This window comes from Echiichthys vipera (assembly GCF_963691815.1).
Source record: "Echiichthys vipera genome assembly, chromosome: 9".
Taxonomy (NCBI): Eukaryota; Metazoa; Chordata; class Actinopteri; order Perciformes; family Trachinidae; genus Echiichthys; species Echiichthys vipera.
This window is the reverse complement of record NC_139834.1, coordinates 7124924-7144365: the sequence shown is the minus strand read 5'-3', so window position 1 is coordinate 7144365 and position 19442 is coordinate 7124924. Positions and strand designations below refer to the sequence as shown.

At 41.9% G+C, this 19442-nt stretch overlaps 1 protein-coding gene across 2 annotated transcripts in view; it reads left to right on the top strand.

The window, feature by feature from the left end:
* The window catches only part of acap3a (ArfGAP with coiled-coil, ankyrin repeat and PH domains 3a), a 73424-nt gene that overhangs the window by 32902 nt on the left and 21080 nt on the right, over positions 1-19442 (top strand). For both annotated transcript variants that reach the window (XM_083920127.1, XM_083920126.1), the window contains exons 2-10: positions 1579-1636; positions 5080-5199; positions 5760-5813; positions 13505-13563; positions 13925-14108; positions 16098-16142; positions 16264-16359; positions 16833-16907; positions 18252-18263. In XM_083920127.1, coding sequence (XP_083776253.1) covers positions 1579-1636; positions 5080-5199; positions 5760-5813; positions 13505-13563; positions 13925-14108; positions 16098-16142; positions 16264-16359; positions 16833-16907; positions 18252-18263 — 703 coding nt within the window. The remainder of the gene's footprint in view (positions 1-1578; positions 1637-5079; positions 5200-5759; positions 5814-13504; positions 13564-13924; positions 14109-16097; positions 16143-16263; positions 16360-16832; positions 16908-18251; positions 18264-19442) is intronic.

Below are 19442 nucleotides of genomic sequence, written 5' to 3'. Positions count from 1 at the left end.
ACAGTGGCCCTCCAGGACCGGAATTGCCCACCCCTGGCCTAACTGTAACTGCCTACCTCACCACTCAGTTGTTAAGGTGGGCAGGTCTTGCCAAGGAAAGCAGTGGGATTATACTAACGACACCTGTGAGCTAAACAAGGTGTAAATTACATGACATTACATTAATGGTGTATAAACATGCCTGTAGCCTCAGAATACTTAAAAGACATAAAAAAGGTAAAATACATCATCATGAAATCTAAACCAAACTAGACTGAAAGACTCTGTTAGCATGCTACCCTTTTCTAACTAAACACTAAACCCACAGTACAGCTGAGGCTGATAGTATTGTCATTAGTTCTGCAGGTATTTAGTCATGAATTACAGAGTCAGAGGATCTCTGAGGTTATCACAATTCATCTTCCAACAATTGTTGAGACATTTCACTAAAAGCCAAAAATGTCAACCTCAATGTGGCGCTGGACTAAAAGACAGAGGATCACCAAAGTCAAATGGATTCATCATCTGGGTGGGGAACACAAATGTCTGTAGGAAAGTCATGAAACAGCTGGGTCCGGACAAAGGTGGTGGACTGCCCCAACTGACCAAAACCACACTAGTTGTTTCTAGTTTATCTTCACACAGGTTTCCTTGGATCATGGCTGTGCCTGCTGCCGTGGTCCTGCTCGACGCCCCCTGCTGCTATTGTTGTTATGCATATCTCTTTCCCCCAACCGGTCAAGACAGATGGACAACCGCCATAGAGCCAAGGTTCTGTCCGACAGTCCTGCCTGTTAAAAGGAAGGTTTTCGTCGCCACTGTTACTCATGGGGGATTGGTGGGTTCCCGTAAATCATTCCGCTCTATATGGAAAGTTTCCTGAGATAACTTTTGTTATGATTTCACACATTGAATTGAATAATGTGTCTAGAAATGGGGAGATTTGGTTGAGGTATGCAGAACTGTGATTATATTTCGAGTCTGGCTTTTGATCATATTTATACTCCCTCTGGGCAGCAGGAAGCAGATAACGGCAGGATGAGCAGCGGTGATGTAGGTCTATTTATAATACGCACACTCCTTATTGACATCAGCATGTGGGGAAGCTTGGGAGTGGTGCATTCAGGGGCTACGTCATGCAGCTGTGAGCCTCTGGGTGTAAATAACACCTCTCTATGCGGTGCGGTTGGGTGTGGTATTAGTGGTGGTGGTGTTGACAGTGAAAGTAGTTTAGATCGGGGTTCGGGATGTGCCAGACAGCCGCGTTCCCCCCTTACCGTGTCGAGCCCTCGTCTGTCACTTTGTTTTGACAGAGCTGAACTGCTCCCAGGACGGCGTCTCGCTCACTTAAAGAGACCCCAGACTCTCGCCTGTTGCTGCTCGAACATGTCTGGGTTTGGCTCCACAAAAAACTCCCATCTGTCACTCACAGATTTATGTCTTCATGCTTTCTGAGAACGTGGGAAATCACATGCACATTGTTTGAACGGCTGTTCTCCAAATGAGATAAATAATGCCCTTAATGGAATTTCTTTTCAGTCCTCCAGTAACACATTAACACACATGCTTTAACAGCTTCTCCTGCGTTGTGTTTTTCAGGGCAAATATCGATGAGGTGGAGACTGAGGTTGTGGAGATCGAGGCAAAACTTGATAAGGTAAGACATTTCATACTGTCACTTCCAGTGCACCTTATCTGTCAGTCCTTGTGGTCCCATAAACCTATTGATATAACATATATGCTGGGTTTAACCTTTCAATGTTCTTCTCGCTACACCCCATTCACTGATATTAAAGCTGATATCTCAAAGGCTGCGAACCCTGCTGGCATGCCACATACTGTAGAAATCGTAAAGCACAGTGAAAACCACCGAAGGGAAGGACTGACAGCAGACATTAACAAAATGTTGTATCATCTTAAAATCAAACTGGTTTAAAATAGCCCAATCAGTGCCAAGGCTTTCAGATCCACTACTGTAATCATCTAGACATTTACCCTGAGGAGTCGTATGTGAAAACGCAAATGTTCAAATCAGTTGGACCGAATATTAAACAGTCTTTACTCTGCCAGCAACCTAGTACAAAGATGCCGTAGTGCCTGTGTGAGCCCATGTGTGAATAGAACAGTGGGCTATCATGCGGCTTAAGCAAAAAACAGAAGAAAAAAAACAAACATCCGATGCTGAAAAGTGCTATATAAATAACATATAATATGTCGTTTAGGGCCAATATTTAAAGCCAGTTCAACAACTCCGCATTTTATATTAGGCCATGCCAAATCACGCTGTTGGTACATGCATGTTTTCTTGCTCTGCAAGCTGTCAGTTGAGATCAGGCCAAGTGGCGGCTGTTTATCTCATGCGCTGAATCCACCCATCAGCTTCAACTTTGCACCTGAAGGCAAAAACACCTGCTGTGACATCACTGTTTGAATTGTGGCCAGAAGTTTAAAGAGAGGAACAGTGACAGTTTTTTAGCCATTCTTGTTTCATCTAAAAAACAACAACAACACTACAATATGTGTTAGGCAGAACTAAAGTTGGTATTATAGTTCTTACAGGAAATCTGACATACATGATGACCTGTTCAGTGATTCAGGTGTTAATGTGAAATACAGTAATTAATACATTTAAATCTTGCAGCTGTGCTCCTCTGTGTACTAAAATGCCTCAATTAAATCTTTAAGGTCCCATACTGTATTATGCTCTTTTACAGATTCGTACTTTTTCTTTTTTTTTTTTTACTAGAACTTGTTTGCACACTTTAATGTTGAAAACCACATGGTTTTTCTTATACTGTGACGCCGGTCCCTTTAAAGAACCCTGTCCTGAAAAAAGCCAGTCCGTGTTTCCAGATCTTCCACATTTGCGCTCTCGATGTCTTTGAACCATCATTGGAGTCGGGGACTGTGTAACTGTGTGTTTTTAAGTTCTGAGAAACAGACTGTGACACAGTTATGGTTTTGGTTTTCAGAGGGTATTTCACACATCAATCCAAGGCCTATACAGTCATAATCTTGGTATGTTGTTATATATAATATCTTGTTTAATAGACATTGGACACAGCTTGACCATTACACTCAACTGCTCAAAACCAGCATGATTCTACTGTGCCTACCCCCCCCAACCCCCCACCCCCTCCACACACACACACACGCACACACACTGACAGCACAAACACACGGCGTAATGTCACTCAGTCCCTCTGTAGAGTTCAGCTTAGGTTCACTGAAAAGTGACGTGGCATCCAGTTGTAATGAGGCGGCCAGATGCTTTGGCTGTAATGCTCGTGTCACCGTTCCATCTGGTCCCATTGACATTGAATTACAGTATGTGTCCGTGAGAGCCAGGATTAGTCTTTTACTGCCATCAGTGTCAGAAAACCTCCACTATAGTTCACACTCCTGTCACTGGGGTCATTAATCGGTTGTTAATTGAAATACTTATCCCTTGATCAAAGTGTATTTGGCACCTTATATAAAGCAAAAACCGGAGGGAGGCTAATTTCACATCTCGCTTATTCACTAGCATTTGAATTTGAAAACATCTGTTATTCTGGAATAACTTAATGTTTTTTGCTGTAGTGTGCACTTGTGACTTATCTAATACAGTTGCAGAGTATATATAGGTTTACAAGAGTATCTACATTACGTACACATTGAATGCTGGAAACTGCAAATTTCTCAATTTTTTGTTGATGGGGTTAAACGTTACAAAAAGGAGCATCTTTAAATGACTTCTGTGCTTTTTAAATGTCCAACACGCCGTGTGTTCTTTTCCTTAAGGAAAGCCAAACTGCTTCTTAAGAAATAAAAAGTTCATTATAAAATCAGCAAAGGCTTTTTCTGCTTGACCAAGGCCTCTCCCTGGCTTCAGATATCAGCCTGGCCATCAGCCAAGCTGTTATCTTTAATCGCTGATAACCAGGAAGAGCCCTGAGCCCCTCCCAAACAAAGACTTTATACAGCAATAAAGTTCACGCCTATTTGGGATTGGTTAAGAATATTGCTGAGGCAGTCCCTGGTCCAGGCTTTGCAAAGTCCATCCCTCCCAGACAGGCTCTGGTTTGTCACTGCTGCTGCTCGAATGGAGTCCTCCACCCCCTGGTCACAGGGTTCCTCCAATAAACAGCCAGTTCCTGTTGAAAGAACCCTCCCTTCTCTGTAGGTTTCCACTTCCGGGGGCTGATCCCCTGTCATCTTACTGTACCTAGTTTTAACCTCCTTTAATTCTCCTTTAATTGTGTGTCATCTGTGTTAAATTGATACTAATGTGAAAGCATGCTAAATAGTTTTATTTAAAGTCTATATGTGTACAATGAATAATAATACAACTTTAATTAAGTTGTCACAAAAATAAACACTTCATGTTTAAAAACCTTTGCACTGGCTAAATGACTCCAAAAAGGACATAGAAGACCGTTCTATTTAACGTGGTGAAACATTCACGTGGTGGGAGTTTGAAACAGGTCACCACAGTGATCACATGACGGTTACATGTGACAGTATTTAAAGCTGTGAAACCGAACTCCTAAGTTTAAGAGACAAAATCTACGTGGTTAAGTTTAGGCAACAAAAACAATTAGTAAGGGCTGGGAAAAGATCCTGGATCAGCTTAAAATGGGTGGCTGATGGAAGTTGGTTAACTTGAAAAAAAGAAATCTAAACTTTTTGTTTCACATGGGAAAGGAACAGCAGCCTCCTGGGTGAAAGTCCTGTGTTTGTTTGACCCATCCACCACCAAACCTTCCTCTCCAAACAGATCTTGAGGCTCTTATAACTTTGCATCTTCTTCCTTGTTTGCTCAACAACAAACGTTAATATGGGTCGACCTATGGGTGTTTCTTGGGTTAAAACAGACTGAAACTGCCCATAGACATAAATCTGCCTTCTCTTCAGTCTGAATATTGACTGAAAATCTCAGAATCATCCCAAAAAGAAACTTTAAAATAAAAGAACGTGTCTAGTTTGTGTACACGTGTAGCCTAAATGCCCTGAAACAACCCAACAAACATGTTCTCGGTGTGGTAATGCTAACCTGATATGATGTGTGCGTGGTGAAAGCGATGCCTTCATCCAAATGTGTCTCTCTCTCCTCCACAGCTGGTGAAGCTATGCTCTGGGATGATTGAAGCAGGGAAGGCGTACGTCAGCGCCAACAAGCTCTTTGTCAACGGCATTCGGGATTTGTCTCAGCAGTGCAAGAAGGATGAGACGATCTCGGTGAGGTTCTGTTCGAACAATTGCAGCCCTTTTTTGTGGTTTTATTTGTCATATTTTTCTGACGTTTAGTGGAAAGGGTTGTTATAGTCAGCGTCTCCTGGGACGGGGACTTTTATGTGTGTGAGTAAACCTGATTACTAACAGATTAGTAAGCGAGCATCAGATCCGGTCTGGAAACTTACTCCTGGCTCGGCGTGCGGCACCAGAGACTTGGACTGTTTTCATTGCTGCTGACATTAAGTACTATTAAAAGCCTTCTTGGCTTCAACCGTAAGACTAATTGAGACTTTCTTATTAAAGTCTTCGTATTTGTAGTTTCCATTGTAAAAAAAAAAAAAAGAAAGAAACTGAAGCAGCCCTGCAATTATAGTTCATTTTCCTGTACAACGTTCAAGAGAAGAAATCCTCCACTCTACCTCAAGTGACATTAACCAACTTAATTTTAGCATTGCGGATGTTTTCATTTTCTTCCATTTCTTTCACTCTCACATGCAAATACAGCAGCAGTTCTCTTTTTGTATGATCCAGTTAAAGAATGATGTTATTTCTTTTCTTTGCAGGAGTGCCTGGAAAAGTGCGGTGAAAGCCTCCAGGAAATCATCAACTACCACATGGTAAGTCAGCTCTCCAGGCTGTCCCCGTATGCTCCTCATACAGTGGATTGGAACAGAGCAGCACAATGATCCAATCACCCAACATTAACCAGCATTTAAGACCTCACGAGGGTCCTGTGTTCCCTTTAGAACAAAACCGAGGGTCAAGCTATGAACTGATTACTTCTGACACATCTTTAAATATGTCTGACAGTCTGTCGCTGTGTTAGTGTCAGTCATTGTCAGTCAGAGCTGTATAATATCTCACCGAGGGCAAAAATGGCAAAAAATAGAAGAATCTCCATGTTAACTCATCAAAACATAATTCAAACTCGACATAAACATCCGTCTTTGTCTTTCCATTGTTTCTGTTGAAATCAACTGTTATATTTTCTCCTCACAGCCATCAGACTCCATTGACAGAAACAGTTTTACCTCTCTGATCTGTTTTCTCTGTTTTCCAAAGCTTTTATCTGCAAGTATTTTAGCAATTTCCACTCATCTAAAGGCGCCCCTGTTAAAATTTCTGAGAAGAAGATTCTTCTACATCTTCTCTGCTGCAATAAACAGAGCTTCTGCTTTACTGCTGTCGTTCCCCTCCCCGCCTCCGAGGCTCCTGACCCCCTAAACCCCCTTCCTGCCCACCCCCTTTGAAGTCCATTAGCTTGAACTCCTTTTGTGCTTGACAGTGCTGTAAAGTGTGTGTGTGTGTGTGTGTGTGTGTGTGTGTGTGTGTGTGTGTGTGTGTGTGTGTGTGTGTGTGTGTGTGTGTGTGTGTGTGTGTGTGTGTGTGTGTGTGTGTGTGTGTGTGTGTGTGTGTGTGTGTGTGTGTGTGTGTGTGTGTGTGTGTGTGTGTGTGTGTGTGTGTGTGTGTGTGTGTGTGTGTGTGTGTGTGTGTGTGTGTGTGTGTGTGTGTGTGTGTGTGTGTGTGTGACACAAAGACGTGTCATTGCAAATCAGCCACTCCCTCCACCTCATTCAGTCTATTAGTAGAGAGAGAGGGGTCAGCCAGATGCAGGGTTAATGGGCTCGGGTCGCTCAGCCAGGCGTGGATTAGCTGTAGCCGCTGGACAGCAGTCACCCTTGGTTTAACCTTGAGTGTGTTACATATGGCCAGGCACATGTATATAATGTGTGTGTGTGTGACTGTCGATAGCATGAAGTGACAGTGCTGTAAAGTGTGTGTGCGAGCGAGCGGCCAACAGTGTGTTAACCATGTGTCGTGAAGGTTGTAATCACAGCAGTGAAAAGAGAAACTTTCTCATGCTCGAGTGCTCCAGAGCCAAAAGACAAGCACGCCTGTACTTAACAGGATGTTTCTCATCACTTTAACATTTGACATTCAACAGGTCGTTGTGCTAAAGTGTTGAGTTTGCTGTGTTGACAGAGACTAGAGGTTTCTTGTCATTGCACAGTACTGAGATAACGAAAGACAGTTTAGCATCTAACAAGATGTGCAAAAAGCAGTAAAGTGCAGAGTAATGTGCATACTGTATAGAATACATGAATAGGCTACGATATATACAGCTGGAACAAACGTACACAACTTTAGCGACGAGCCGGTCGGAGGAGTGGAACATTTAGCAGCTCGAGGCAGATATTTTTGCTGGATGTGTATGTGGACCTGTACAACATAATTCAACAATCATGTAAAAGAAAAGGAAAGTGTTACTGTTAATCTCTTTGTTTCATAGTTAAGACGTTATTTATTTATTTTTTGCTGGCCTTTTTGTAAATGTGTTCAGAGCTTTGGCAGTTCCCCGCTATTATGTTTCTTCCCCGTTCCAGTCAGATGCAGACTTCAGAGGTGCCATCAGTCTGTCAGTGTGTTCGTCAGACTGGCAGATCCCCTGTTCGTCTGTGTCACACTTTAGAAACCATCAGAGAGTGTGGGTCTGGCCTAGGACCAGCTGGCGTCTTCTACTGTAAGCTCAGCTGGGTTCTCAGCCTCCTGTTTCACCCTCCTCTCCCTCCCTTCTGTCCATTAGAGCCAAGAGTCTGACTGGACATCACAATGATTGGCTCTCAAAGGTTTTCTCTGCTACTTTGATGTAAAAGCAGAACAGAGCAGCGCGGTTATGTACTGTATGAGAAGTGCCAGACTGAGGCGATAGGAGAGATCCCTCTGAGATGGAAGATTTCACAGAAATGATAATATACGTAAAGATGTGACCTTTGCGCAGCCTCGTGATCCACTCATCTTCTGTTGACATATTTTACATGTTCCTCTTTTAATCAGGAAAGACGGCCTGCGCATTTAAGTGTGTGGCGCTCTTGTCGCCGAGGGACTCCCATCAGTGCTCCAATGAATAAGAAATGATGATGGTTATATCTGCTACTCGTGACGGATGTCCCTCTGTGTGCATGCTGCTGCCGAGCAGCTGCCACTGCGCGCACGAATATGAAATGGCACCGCGCAAATGGGACCGCTGAGTGCCAACTGCCCTTGTTGCAGTCAAGCTCGGGTGCCTTTTAAAACGCATGAAATACACACATATGTTTGAGCCTATACAAGGACGTTGAGGTCAGTCGAGCAAACACACAGATCCAAGAAAAGTGTCAAAAGAGTCTTGGCCTTCTCTTGCACCCATTTCCTGGTAGCTTGGCTCTCTCTTTGCCAGTTCAGCGCCACACAACACAACAAACAGGCTCTGTTTGTATGAAAGTCAAGCCAAGTATAGCTCCTTTTCTCTTCCATAGATTTCACAACAGATTTTTTCTCTCTCAGACAGGCTGAAGTATCCACAGAATCACGCCAAGATTTCAACGGTCTCTGTTTGATCAGGCATGAAACTCCAAATGAATACTCGATAAATTATTGACTTGTGTTTGACTCGCTGAACATCCATTAGACATGAGGAGAGATGCAAAGAGACTAACATCTGAGCCGCTACAGGATTATACATAGGATTACATTTACAGTAGGTAGAGAGGATGCATGTACGATCAGAGATCAGGGATCAGTTACATATATACAAATTCCTGATTGAATTCATCAGAGTACAATAAGTACGCTTCTGCAGAAGGCTGCACAAACTCAATGAGTTAACTCCTGTGTTGGATGCCAACACGGGTGTCTCAGTTATATTTGGAAACTGGAAAACAAAGCAAGACTCAAACAGCAGGAAGGCGTCTCTGTCTGCAACTGCAATCCTTTCTCATTCCTCACAGACTACAACTGCATCCTTTGTTCAGAGAGTAAAAAATATATATGAAAATGTGTCTTCAAAGGAAGCACAGGAAACTGACTAAACACTTTGTTGTTATTGTGTTCCTGTATATTGAAATTTTAATCTCCATGTGTCTATTAACCACGCGACAAATTATTTTATAATAGGTTTCAAGCTGTGTTAAAGCGTGTTCAGACAAGATGAGAAAATTTCAGAAAATATCTGGGAGGCAACTTTTCCCCCCAAGAGTTGGAGCATTTATAAAATTTGGGGAGCACTTGAAAAATGTAATGAATTGCTATTTAATGTGAAATTTTGATTAAAATGCATACACTAATCTGGACCAAAATGGATGAATAAAAAGCATACTATTGCTATTATCTTTGTATTTACTGTATATGTAACAGCGCTGTTTGTGTGAGTGTGTGTGTGTGTGTGTGTGTGTGTGTTAGAGATGGAAATTAACATGACCAAGGGGCAATTTGCTTTTTGAGATTTCTTGGAGCACTTTTGCCCTTTGCACCCCTTCATTTCTGACACTGGATCATATTGGGATCATTTGTGTTTATTTGCACTACGCCGGTGTAGTCGTGGACACCAACAACATTTCTCCCCGTCATCAACCGTGGCTGAAATAACTGCTCTTGCCGCTTTGTACCTGTTCTGGAAATCTCGCAAAACCAAACAACATCTGGAGGTGTACGGCGACTTTCCCTGCCTTCTCCGGGGATATACTTTTGGATGTCTGATACTTCCAGAGCTGTAGCTGTAATTATATTTAACAGATCAAATGTATCTAAAAGCATGATGACAATTTATGAAAAGGGAAATTCTTGCTTGGTCAGGTCTGCCTTCTAAGACGACATTGCATCTTTGCATGTAGTCGAGCCGCGCAAAACCCTCACAAACACAGCCGGTACATTGCCTTTTCTCTGTACATGCAATAGACCCTCAGCGGCCACTTATGGGATACATCTATCAATTACAACATCATACAGCAGCTAAAAATTCTACTCTTTCAAAGTGTATAATGTTCTTTTGTTTGTTGACATTGTTGGAAATGTGTAAATTCAGTTACATGATTATTATTGAGGTTATATTTGAAGGTGGTGGTTTACGCGACTACATTATATCGAGCCATTATATTATATTTAGAAGCAGAGGAGTTGTACAGCTGTACCTGATGAAGTGGACACTTGAGTTTTGATTTTGATTTAAAATAAGCAAAGTAGTAGCAGAGTTGTCCAGGTTTGATCAGTCAACCTTCCTGGATAAAGTCTAAATTCACACTGATCTGACAGTTGTTTGCTTACGCTGCTGCATGGATCCCTAATTTGGCTTAAAGGTAAATGCATCACTCATTCATTACATCAGTGTGTGTCCCAACATGTCTGTGGAATGATGAACTCATGAGTACAGTGGTCCATTGTGAGGTGGGCTTGAAGCCGTCTCATGCCTCAGCTCTGATATCAGGTCCTGGAAGACGTGCCAGATACAGTATTCCTGACTTCCTTACTTTTGATGCGTTTGACAGTGTTTTCTTTGTTCGACCACATTCCAACGCCATTGTGTATGTTGTTGACCTGTCTGTTGAATATGAGGATAAGATGTTGTGATAGTCATCAACTGCAGAGAGGATTTCAAATGCAAACAAAAAGGGATCTCATTCACAACAATAACACAACTGAAAGTGTATAGTTACGGAAGGAGTCGAGGCCGACAAGTCTGTAAAGAGTTAGCAGGTTACCATGTTACCATGTTATTAAGGTAATGTTACATTCTTTAAATTGATTTTATTTTACCTATTTAACCAGGAAGTGCCATTGAGGTCAAAAATGTCTTTTACAAGGGAGACGTGGCCAAGTTAACAGCCATACAAAATGAACTATGTAAAAACATACATGAGTATGTAGTACAGAATGACAGCTATTCAAGCACAGTGGCCTCTTAAGAAAAACAATGATAACTCCCTCACTGCATTCTTTATGATACTCTTAAAATCACTAATAGATATGAAGGTTTTTAGTTCGAAAGTTTTCTGGAGATTATTCCATGCTTGAGAAGAAAACGCTGTCTTGCCGAAGTCTGTCAAAGCCTGAGGAACATTCAAGAGCATCATTTGGAGGCGTGCAGATGGAAACTACTAGAGCTGACACAGAGACGAGTACTGAGGTATTCTGGAAATAAATAAATAAATAGGACATTTGCGAGTATTCTAAGCATCCAGCAGGCTAATGTTTAGTATTTCAGTAAGTAGAATACCCTTTTGTTGACAACCTATTTCTGAAAAACAAAAACGACAAAAACACATCACATTAACCAGATACAGTTAATATTAAAGAACCCCGTTCACGATGTGTTTAACAATAAAACATGATGAATGAATATATAATGAATATGCCAAGTATTACTATTTTAATAGCTAAGTATTGTATACACCATAAAAGGTGTATAGGCTTTAGGTCACCCAACATGTATTCCCAATTTGATATGCAACTCAGTTAAGTTTTTATACATTATGTATAGCAGGGGTCCACTCCGTCTCTCTTCCAGCTGTGACGTCCTTGTCCAAAAACCAGTGCAGACCCCTGCTTTAGTTGGTGTATTGTTACTCCTGCAGTCGGGCTAGTTCACATCAGACGACCTCTGGCATCTTGTCCAATGAAAGTAGGGTGTCAACTTGCCACAAAGCAGCTCAGGAATGCTACAGGCTGCACTCCCCCCAGAGCCAGGAAGTCTCACAGCAGCTTTCCTGCCACCACTCACACACAATCACAAACATGCATGTGTGCTTGTTGACTACTTTCTTTTTAAAGATCGTGGTTGACATTGAGACTCCGTACACTCCAATCCAGTCTGCACGGTGTCCACGCGAGCGTTTATGGCCCGGCTGGTTCTGGTTTTGTGGGAGTCCTCGATGGCGCAAGACTCCACTTCTCACTTGCACTTTTTTAAACTGCATCCAGGAGAACAGATTGACCACACATGCACAATTAAACTCTGGTAAATTTGCAGTCAGGTCTGCGTCTGGTGCATCACTGGAAGAATTCCTTTGCTGGTTAATCACACACACACACAGGAAAGTGGATGGTTTTCTGCTGTGATGAAGCAACAAACCGGATGGGAGGGCTGCTTTCGTTGTTCCACTCTCACACTTATTTGAACCCAGCAAGTTTATAGAGCAGTAAAATGAAGCCTTAACCCATCATCAAAACAAGTTGGTGGCAGGGATACGATGACTACTTCCATCTCAGCCACATTTTTATTTTAAAGTCTGGTCAACTCAAAGTCATCTGTTTCTTATTCCCCTTAGTGGAGAGTCCCTCTGTACACCGGGTTCAACTATAGAGATGTGTCCTACTCCTCATCAGCGTCTGTAATCGCTGAGTTAAAACGCCCATAAGCTTAGTTTTATAGGGCCCTGCAAATCTTTTAATCCGCATACACTCGTATATCCAATTATTCATGCAGGATGAGGATGCAAACCCTTTAACCAATCTAGCTGCTCAGTTATGGAGATAGCACCTGTGCTCTGACAATTTGTCTGAGTGTGTTTGCACCCTGCTTTGGATGCAGACTCTGCAGTGTCACATAGTACCAAAATGCCTCCTCTCCTCCCTCTAACTCACTTCCTCCCTCCCTCTCTGCCCGAGTGACCTATTTAGCGGCAGCAGCAGCAGCAGCAGCAGGAGCATGGCAGGAGTGATCACAGAGGATGTGCTCAGAGGGCGAAAAAGAGAGGAGGAGGGAATCTTGTGTGTAAAACACCCAAAAGAATTCTTATTGTGTTGCAGTGGGTGTAGTTCAAGTCCGAGTGGCATTCCTCCACCATTCATTCCAACAGGCATTAATGGATGATTTGCATAATTTGCATGCATCGTGAGAAAAGAAAAGAAAAAGCTATGCGCTGTCGCCCTCTGTTGGTTAGAAATATACTGTAGGGGGTTTGACTGAGGCACACTGTAGTTTTCCCTCCAAAAGTCGTATTCCTTTTAATGAGAGATGGTAAAATGCATGATGTTGTGTAGAACATATGAACTCTTCTTTTTATTTTTGGCATATTGAGTAACAGAAATAAACAAATAATAAAACAATAGTTGAGGAACTCATTTTTTTGTCACACCAAATATCACTGCTGGGTTACATTAAACTTGTACTAGACTTAGACTTCTCCTTATTGATCCCTTTGGGATGAACTCCCGCTAGGAAATTGAATTTCCAGCAGCTTACAAAAGCACAAGGGAGGTATAAAAAAAAATAAAAATACAGTATAGGATAAACAATAAACTCTTAGCTAAATAGATACAGAAAGTGTATATATACAGTAAACAATACTATTGGGATGTTTTGACCCTGTGTGACTCATCTGATACATTAATGTAAAAATATTCCTCTGCAAGTCCTGCAGTCAACATCCTACTTCGTATAGAGGTATTATCAAATGCAATGTTGGCCATGGTTTTCAACTCCGGCCGTCCATGTCTTCATGTGTTTCAAATACATAATGAAGACGTGCTAACATCTTCTTTTCATCGGTTTCAGATCCTGTTTGATCAAGCTCAGCGGTCTGTGAAGCAGCAGTTGCACAACTTTGTGAAAGAGTGAGTAGACCCACAATCCATCCTTCAGGGTGCTCCAGTCAGGTATCCCTGCAGAACTTCAACATGTATAAAATATTCAACACAGGTAGAAAAAAAAGTCCAGAATCTCTAAAAAGAGCAGACGTACCCTTGTTACCCCGAAAACCTCTTTGGTGTTTTAAAATATTAAAGTGAGTACAAACCTTTGCAGCCTAGATACGTTGTCACAGACGTATCATGAACAATTCAGTTTCCTGTGACCTCACAGTGACTTTGCGGCAGCTCCACATTTCCAAAAATCTGTCATTCTGTTGTCTGCTTGACCCAACAGTTTGTCTTATTATCCGGTGTGAAGTCACTGATGTCTCACTGTGTCTGACAGGGATGTTCGGAAGTTCAAAGAGACCAAGAAGCACTTCGATCGGGTGCGTGAGGACATGGAAATAGCACAGGTGAAGAATGCTCAGGCGCCAAGGAACAAACCTCACGAGGTCGAGGAAGCCGCCGGCACGCTCAGCATCACCCGCAAGTGCTTCCGACACCTCGCTCTGGACTACGTACTGCAGGTTAGAAAACATGACTCTATGGATGAAGCATGGTTTGAGAATATACAGAATGTTCCTTGCATTAAAGCGAGGTACTGTGCGTTTGTATGTGCGTGTAATCCGCATATCTCAAGAACCATTCAACCAGTCTACTCCACACTTAGCAGGTGTGCACTGCAATCCCATTTTGCGGACATGTGCAGATATGATGCACGAGTGGACATGGAGAATTTGGTGCCATTCGGCCAATAGGTGGCTGTAGCAGCGTCATCTAACTATAAAGGAAAGAATCTGTGTGTGTGTGTGTACAGTATGTCTGTATGACTGTCCTTCACGCCTCAAGAACTGTTCATCCAGTCAACTTAACAGTCGGCAGATGTGCTGCTGAGGACCCAAGGGAGTGCAGTGTTGAGTGTGAAGTCAATTGTATGAGCAGTTTCAGGGGCCAAGCAATCTTCCTGAGCCAAACGGGCACTGCACTAGTGTAAGGATAATGCCCGACGAGGTGATCAGTATCAGGAATTAATGCACGATGGGAAGGCCAGAACTGTCCATATCTGAATACTTCTTCCACCACCGCAGGACAGAAAGGGTGAGGAGGGACGAATATTACTGCAAAATCATTTAAATCTGTTCAGAGGACTTAATGATGTTTTTTAAAATTCATTTAAATTCCCACTAGTCGGGCTAATTTCCCATGACGTAGCCCCTTTAGCCCCGTGGCGATGTCTGCGTCTGTCCTTCTTCAAGTATGACACTTTCTCCGCTCTGTTCATATGCAGCATGCAGTTTTATTTTGCTCACAAGTTGTGACATCTTACCCATGACTGCCCGCGGGGGGAACAAAGAGACTGATTCAGTGCGATCGCTGTGGCCGTGCCCTCTTTTCCATTCTTCATTCTGCCTGCTGGCAGCTTTCTCTCACTGCTCTCAGACACGTTACCCTTTTGAGTCTTAAGTGAAAGTGTCTCAAGGCAGGAAAGGTCAAAGCTGCAGGGAGATGTGTTATACAGTATGTATAAGTGGCACAAAATGTTATTTAGGTTTGCACGGGTTAACATGTACAAAGCAAAGGCTTTAACTAAGGAAATGCCAAAGGGACGGTGTTTGTTTTTTTTCCACTTATACTGGTGAAAGAATTAAGTTCCACACTGTACAAATGTTAAGTATAAATACTCAAGTAAAATGCATTCAAAATGTTATTTTAGTAAATGCACCTATCAGAAAAATGTACTTTAGTATTAAAAGTAAAGGTACTCAATGCTGAAAAACGTGACATATATTATTATGTGTGACTCATTTTGAACCATTAACAATGATTATTTTCATATTAATCTGCGGATTATTTTCACCATTAATCGATTGATTAACAGAATTCAGAAAATAGTGACAAATGCTGTTATAATTACCCAATTTAATACATTTTTCACTGATTGTGCAGCCTCCTCCCAGATCCCAAAGTGACACCTTCACAATTTTTGTTTTGTCCAAACCTCTAAATGATTGAAATACATCATATTTTATGAGCTCTATGGATGCAGGAATCTTATTTTGCAAAGAAACCTAATTTATCACATACATGTAGGGAAGGAAAAAGTTTATTAGATATTTAGTATATAAGTATAAAAAGCAGCATGAAACAAAAAGCCTCAATCGAAGTACTTCACATTAATACAGTACCATAAGCTCAGTACTTTGTCTTTGTCAGAGTTAACTCAAATTAAGTTTAGATGATGGACGGATAAATGGATAGATGGATAGATAGATTGATAGATAGACAGATAGACAGGTAGGTAGATAGATAGATAGATAGGTGGATAGATTTTCTTAGCAAATGAGAATAGTTTGATGGTGTTACAGTAAGAAAAAGGAAACTTGTCCTCCAGATGGAGCTATCGCTCAACAGTCTGTGTGTGTTGTATTGTTGTGGGTATCATTATGAGTAACTATAATCAATACTCCTGACAGTCTTATAAATTATTTACATTTAGAAACTCTTTTGTTCTGCAGATCAATGTCCTCCAGGCAAAGAAGAAATTTGAGATCCTTGATGCTGTAAGTCAAAGCAGACACACAAACACCCGTGTCTTTAAAAAAAACACACTCCACATATAAAGAGTCATCTGCAGAGAAGCACTTCATCCTGTTTCAAACCAGCTGCCTCTCTCCCACCCAGATGCTGTCATTCATGCACGCCCAGTACTCGCTGTTCCAGCAGGGCTACAACCTGCTGGATGAGATCGACCCGTACATGAAGAAACTGGCTGCTGAGGTGAGAGAAGCATCTTTGTCCCCACTCGGCGTGTGCTCCATCCATCACATCCCCGGGCGCTCTGTCTTGATTTAAATCGGTTTAATTTAATGTAACTATTGACAGGAGCCTATTGCGTAATGTGTCATTTGCATTTCCACTTGTCGATCAATACATTGTTGGATTTTTTCATTTTAAGAGTTCCTCTCCACATGAAATCAAAAGGCTCCAGTACAGTTGAAACCAATATTTTATGGTACACGTTATTGTGGATTAACTTGTTTGTCACAGCAGGTTGTGAATCAATGCTTCATGACCAAACAATGACCTAACATGTCATTGGAGGCTTAGCGTCTGTTTGCAAGTGGAAAGAGTTGCAGTCAGCTGGAATCAGCCTTTACATCTGCAGCCTTTACTACTATGTGTTGGACTTTCTCAGGATGGATGTTACTTTGGCTGGATGTCCATTCAAAAACACTGAACTTGTTTTTCAGCTGGATCAGCTGGTGATTGATTCAGCCATGGAGAAGAGGGAAATGGAGCATAAACATGCAACCATTCAGCAGAGGGTGAGTTCCTATTTGTTTAAGATTGACCAGATAATAACATGTGTTTGTTTTGTGACTGTTTCTTGCACAGTTGGGACGCTATTCCAGCCACAAAATCTGTCCACCGACGGACAGACAGACATATAAACAACTAGCAAAATACTCAAAACTGTGTTACTGTGTGATACACACACCTGACACCACACTACTCCATGAAAACTCTGGATTCACACCCTTTCATGTTTGTCTTTGGTGTTTTCCTGCTAGAAAAGGATTCAGACACTTGCCTGAACAGTCTTCCTGTTGTCTGTGCGGTTGTGCAGGTCGAAACTGAGCTGTTCTGAGAATCTAACGTGGTAATGTTCTCACATCTCACCTCTGAGATCCAGTCTGCCACTAGGGCCCGGGTGCATCTGTTGTGACTGGGGAGGGATTAGACCTGGGCAGCTGGGAAGTGTTTGATTAATCCCCCTAACAAAGTCCAGGCATTGATTTAAGCATTAAATTAGGTGGAATTAAGTGTTTTTAAGAGATATTAATCCCGCTGTTGTCTGCTGTCAGTGGTCAGCACATTAGCTGTGGTTTGTGCTGATGTATGAGCAGGAGCTTCACTCTGCTCTTAGTCCAGTGAAGTGCTGACCGAGTGGTTTGTTGAGCGGGATTTAGTCCCTGTGGATGGAAACAACTTGGTAAAGACTGAAATATCTTGACAACTGTTAACTGGATTTATATGACCTTTTGTACAGACATCCATGGTCCCCAATTTCTGACAAGGCTGTATTTTTAAATATTGGATGGATTCAAATTGGCTCTGTGAGTTTACTGCATCTTTTCTCTTGGTGCTGAATAATAAAATCCATAAAACCAGGGTGCACTCCCTGTGTGCCATCTTGTTATTTAATAATTCAGAAAGCCTTGTTTCCAGCGCGCCAGCCAGCGTCTGACTCCTCTGTACCCCAGGATCAGTGACCATCTGTCAGACAGCTCCGGTCAGCGCCGGCTCTCCCTCCAGGCGCTGCGATCTGCGCTGTTAGATAGAGCCACGGGGAAGGGCTGGGTCACATGCGGGGCCGGTTATTGATCTGTTTTTGCCAGAGCTGTTAAGCTTCATGCACCATCCATCACCAAGGGACGGAGCTGTTGTCGTAAATAAACAAGGTCAGGGAGTTAAGGGCCACATTATTATCTGCCGGGTATGAAAATATTGTGGTGCCAGGTGACGTTTTTTTTGTGAGCAGCAGTCATTTTTTTTTTATTCCCAGGTGCATTGAAAGATTATTGTTTTATCACCATTTAAAATTCAAATTCTAACGCTGCGTTTTCTTTCCATCTGCTCATGTTCCCGACGCTACCATCTCCGCTCAGACCCTCATGCAGGTGAGTACTTCTACATTTTTACTTGAGACTCATCTTTGGTTTAGTGTGTTGAGGTGGGGAGGGCGCCGCAGCCCAAGATGTTCCTACAGAACATTACAAAAACCCCTTTGAAGTTTTCTTCAAGCCGCAGTCGGACTCCAAAAGCCCTGAGGGCAAGCTGAAGTGCATCCTGAATCATTTATACGAAACAATTAGAAAGACAGGGCTCAGTTTAAATGGCCTGTATAGAAACTGTCTGTTACATCACATATTGTCAGCGCTTGAAAGTCAGTACGTCTACTCAAGTTTAATCCTCTACTCCACTACGTTTTGGAAGCAAATATTGTACTTTTTTAATTATTTTTACAGCATTGTTTTGACAGCTACAGTCACTTGGAAGCCCTGAGTTAGAAAAAAATATTCTGGTGATCCATTTTATAAGTCAGATCTGAATAGTTTTATTTCTTGTGTTTGACTTAAGAACAAGTGGGAAAGCAGGTTTTTCCAGGATGATATTTCTAAGTTTCTTGATAATGATACTTTAATGAAGTGAAAACACACTGTGAGAGGGTCAAAGTCCTAAAACACAGTCACACTGACAACACCCCAAAACAAGTTCACGGCTATTTTAATGGACACAGTGACATTAGTATGTATTACTAAGCCTCTATCCTGATTGACAGTTAGCTGTGTAGCCCCGCCCTAAAGCATCTCCTGCTTTATGGTCTATTTAACTCTAATGGGACCATCATTTACTAAATGAACATCACCCTGTATTGAAAAGGCTTGAAACTAGTGATTAAGACCATAAACTCATTAGGAAAATGTTTGCTGAGGTAATAAATCAGGAAAGAAGTCGGCTCATTTTCTCATTATCTTTTATACAATCTGACTTTTTTGAGAAAAAACAATGAAGTAGCGAAACAGAAGGAAATAAAAAGTTTTGCCAGGGTCATTTTTCAAAGTTACTTTATAGTGTATTTTTTGTCAGGATCAGTTTTGTCGTTGTAATATTATTTTCTGCCACAAGAGGCTGAAGTGCACCACCAAATAGGAATTAAACAATTCAAGTTTTCTTAGTTTCCTTCTTAACACAAGGTGCATACAGTATATTTTTGTCTTAGCAAGTTAGAGCCTGTGTCCACATAACAACCTGCAGCATATAAAGTAGCTGCAACATTCAAATTATGACATCTTTAT